Here is a 3,902-nt window from a genome sequence, read left to right as displayed (position 1 = left end):
GAGTAGAGCCGCTGCTCCTCCACGTCGAGAGGAGCCTGTGGCTCAGGCATCTGGTAAGGATGCCTCCTGGACACCTCCCTGGTGAGGTGTTCCGGGCACGTCCCACCGGGAGGAGGCCCTGAGGAAGACCCAGGATACGCTGGAGGGACTATGTCTCTCGGCTGGCCTGGGAACGCCTTGGAGTTCCCCCAGAGGAGCTGGAAGAAGTGGCTGGGGAGAGGGGGGTCTGGGCCTCCCATCTGAAGCTGCTGCTCCCGCGACCTGACCCCGGATAGGCGGAAGAAAATGGATGGATGGATGGATGGATGGATGGATGGATGGATGGATGGATGGATGGATGGATGGATAAAATTAATGCAGACATGGTTGACCTTGATGTGCGGAAACCATGTTGGCTATTGCTTAGCATATTATTAGCTTCTAGATGCTGAAGTAGTTGATTAAATCATGTTTTTTCAAGTAACTTGGAAAAAATAGGAAGAACAGAAATTGGCCAATAGTTTGAAACTTCTGTTGGATCACCAGATTTAAAAATGGGAGTAACCTGAGCAAACTTCCAGGCATAAAATAAAAAGTTTGGATTGAATGATCTGAGCTAATGAAAAGCTTCAAAACACTGAGAACCAACAAAGCCCAACATGAACGTTGATGTTCGAGGTCTCAAACATCTTCAGCCCTGTGACAGTTGTGTTTTGATTAGAGATGTCCCGATACAATCAGATTTTTTTAACGATTAGTCTTTCCGATACCGATCCGATAGCTTTATTTTTTTATTTCTTTCCAAATGACAAGGTCGGTAGTATTAAAGTGAGCCCTGCTGTTCCCACCATGAGAAACATCCAGTTTGCAGATTTTGCAAGATGCAGTTTCAGCATCATTGTTTTCCATTGAAAAGTGTTCCCACACTGTGGACATGGTTGTATACTTTTATACATGTTTCACACTGAGATCCAAACCACTCCAGAACCTGCTGGAGGTCCCTGTTTGTTGAGGCTACCACATTGTCTACATACAACAACAATGGAGTCTGATGCCTCCTACGGTGGAGACCTTCTCCACCTTGGCTGTGCCTAAGAAATCTACCCTTAAAATGCAATAACAGAGTCAATGACAAAGGGCAACCTTGGCCAGGTCCAAAACTCACCAYGAACAAGTCTGACTTATGGGGAATGCTTCCCCTTGTCTGACTTAACACCTTATTGTGGTGAAGGGGTTTGAGGATCAAGGACCCCAGAAGATATGTTGTTTTGGGAAGTTTAGGGTCTCCCATGGAAAACTGGATTCAGGCAAAATGCATTCAATAAACACACTGGAACCAAGGGACTAAGAAACCTGGACTGGACTAGGGCCTTTAGGAGTACGGCATGGTCGATCGCCAGCCAACCAATTGATGCGTGGTCACTTGGTGGCAGGTGGTTTGTTTTTGAACACACCTGCCATAGTCTACTGTTCCACTACTGTACATGTTACAGTCACTAGAGTCTCCACACAAATATCCACCGTTTGGCCACAAATCTGTCAGCAGACAGATTCCTCTGTACACAACACCTGTGCTAGCTCCATCCATGAGATTTTGACCATTTGACTATTTATAAAGGTGTCTGGAAGAGTCATATAGATGGACTTACTTTCTGACAGCCTTGAACAACCGCTCCTCAAAACTATCCATGTTGTTTGCATGCACAACTACCAACTTCTGATCAATCACACAAGACCTTTTATATGCTGGTGAAAATTCGGGCCTGGGTCTTGTGCCAAGAACGAGTGGGTGACACAAGGCTGAGAACAAAATGACATGATTTTTATCATGCAACTATGGCATTGAGAGTGAATTTTACAGGTTCAGATGCAAAATGCCAAGGTATTTACCCTCCAATTCGGTCCAAACAGAATGAGCTACATGGAACAACTCTCTTGTGGACTTGTTCTCAGGATTGTGGTACAACCAGAAAAAGAGTATTGGTTACGGGTACTTGGACTTTTCTTGTATTAATACATGAGAGATACTGTTAGTAGTACAACATGTGAGTTTACATGCTTCACAAATGTTTTTAAACATTGAGACTTTACCCCATCTTTCGTTCACCCTCATGTAAATCCAAATATACTCACTCTTGCGCAGGATTCTAAAATCATCTGAGTCCAGTATTTGTTCATCCTCTCTGTACCACATGACCTGCAGAGGAGGGGTCCCCCTCAGTCTACACTCCAGGACCACCAGCTGACCCTTCACTGCTGACACATCGTGGAGGCACTGGGAGCGAGGATGATGAGAGGAGGATAGGGAGAGAAAGGAAGTCCAGACTTTATAAATGTGCTTGGTGGAAAAACACAGATGGAAGTTTTTTCTTACCTTGACAAAAGTGGGAGCCACTCCATTTCCTGAATACTGTTGATTGTAGAGAGGACTCTGAGTCTGGGCAGAAACACAGTTTTTAATTAGACTATCTTACAGTTTTATCTGCACGAGGGCTGCTGCACCTATTGCAAACAAATAATTACCCTCTGAGGGCTGACACACAGGGGCTGCACCAAGCTGGACTGGAGCGTGGAGGAAGAGGAGGAGCTGGAGGAGCGCTCTCGAGAGGAGGTGGCAGAGGAGGTGATGGTCAGAGACATGGTGCTGGTCTTCTTCTGCATCCTCTGGACCCTGCATGTTGGGACATTGTGACATGATCACAGCTGCTGATGCGTTCAGTTCTCTGTTTGTGTTGGACTTACTGAGCCATGTTTCAGGCGCTGTCTCAGGTGGCGACACAGTCCTGCAGACAGACAGGAAGTCAGGAAGTCCTCACAGTGACAGCAGTCAGACGTTATAAATTTCATGTTATTTTCAGGCCGTTAAAAATTCATTTGAACCGTTCTTTTTCTAGAAGGGGATCATTACATAACATAAGTTTGGATTTATTGTTGTTTTTTCTAATATATACAGAATTATACAAATAGACTTAAATATACACACACCTACTAATATTTGGTTAATGTCCGTTGGTAATCTGCATCTCAACAATAGGATTTTAGTATCCATCAACAAATGTGTTGGTTTCCTGACACAAATCTGMCTTCTAATCACAATCTACAAATTCTCAACAGGGCTGAGGTCAGGGTTTTGGGAAGACCAGTCTAGAAGCCTAAAGCTAGCCACATTTATTTAATCAGAAACCAATTCTGATGCGTATTTTGGATCCGTGTCCTGCTGGAACCCCAAAAACATGTCCACGTTTCAACAGTCTAGTTGTAAATTTGAGGCAAAGTTGAAGAATTTGGAGGTAGATCTTCCATTTATGCAATGTACCAGCACCACAGCATGATGCTACCACCACCATGCTCGARAGTTGATTCACTCTTCTCAGSTTTAAAAGCCTCACCATGACTCCTKAACGAACACATTTTCATGTTGGACTCGTAACATATAGACGTGCGGCAAAGACCAGAGGGAGAGCTCACATTAGTCCTGTTCTAAAGCCTTTATACTCCCTGCCTGTTTGTTTTAAAGCTGGTTTAGTTTTAGTTTACTTGTTTCCACGGCCCTTCATAGCGAGCACCAGAGAATGGCAGAGAGATGGTTTTAGTTTATGAAACAGGGTGACCCCTCAGATCTTCTTTTAYCCACAGAGTAGAACAAGAACTTTCAGTTATTCAGCTTTTAGCACCAATCTGACAGTCCAAACTGGATGCTTTTAAACGTAGATTTAAAACCTGTTTTTACATAGTTTTCAATTTTGTTTATTTTTCTGTTTGAAATGCATTTGTTTCGCATGAAATGTGCCATAGAAACAAAGCTTGATTGATTGATTGAGGGTTTTATTGATTGATTGATTGATTGATTGATTGATTGATTGATTGATTGATTGATTGATTGATTGATTGATTGATTGAGGGTTTGATTGAGGGTTTTATTG

The 3,902-nt window shown here is 43.4% G+C and overlaps 1 protein-coding gene across 1 annotated transcript in view; it reads right to left on the bottom strand.

The window, feature by feature from the left end:
- The window catches only part of LOC106510907 (myopalladin), a gene marked incomplete at its 3' end in the record, with an annotated part of 8,591 nt that overhangs the window by 2,055 nt on the left and 2,634 nt on the right, over positions 1 to 3,902 (bottom strand). Inside the window, 4 exon segments of the mRNA XM_013999640.1 lie at positions 2,113 to 2,254; positions 2,354 to 2,416; positions 2,503 to 2,650; positions 2,722 to 2,762. Of these exon segments, the coding sequence (XP_013855094.1) occupies positions 2,113 to 2,254; positions 2,354 to 2,416; positions 2,503 to 2,650; positions 2,722 to 2,729 (361 nt within the window).

This window comes from Austrofundulus limnaeus, unplaced genomic scaffold (assembly GCF_001266775.1).
Source record: "Austrofundulus limnaeus strain Quisiro unplaced genomic scaffold, Austrofundulus_limnaeus-1.0 Scaffold2386, whole genome shotgun sequence".
Classification (NCBI taxonomy): domain Eukaryota; kingdom Metazoa; phylum Chordata; class Actinopteri; order Cyprinodontiformes; family Rivulidae; genus Austrofundulus; species Austrofundulus limnaeus.
The sequence above is the reverse complement of the archived record's forward strand: the minus strand, read 5'-3'. Positions and strand labels throughout refer to the sequence as shown.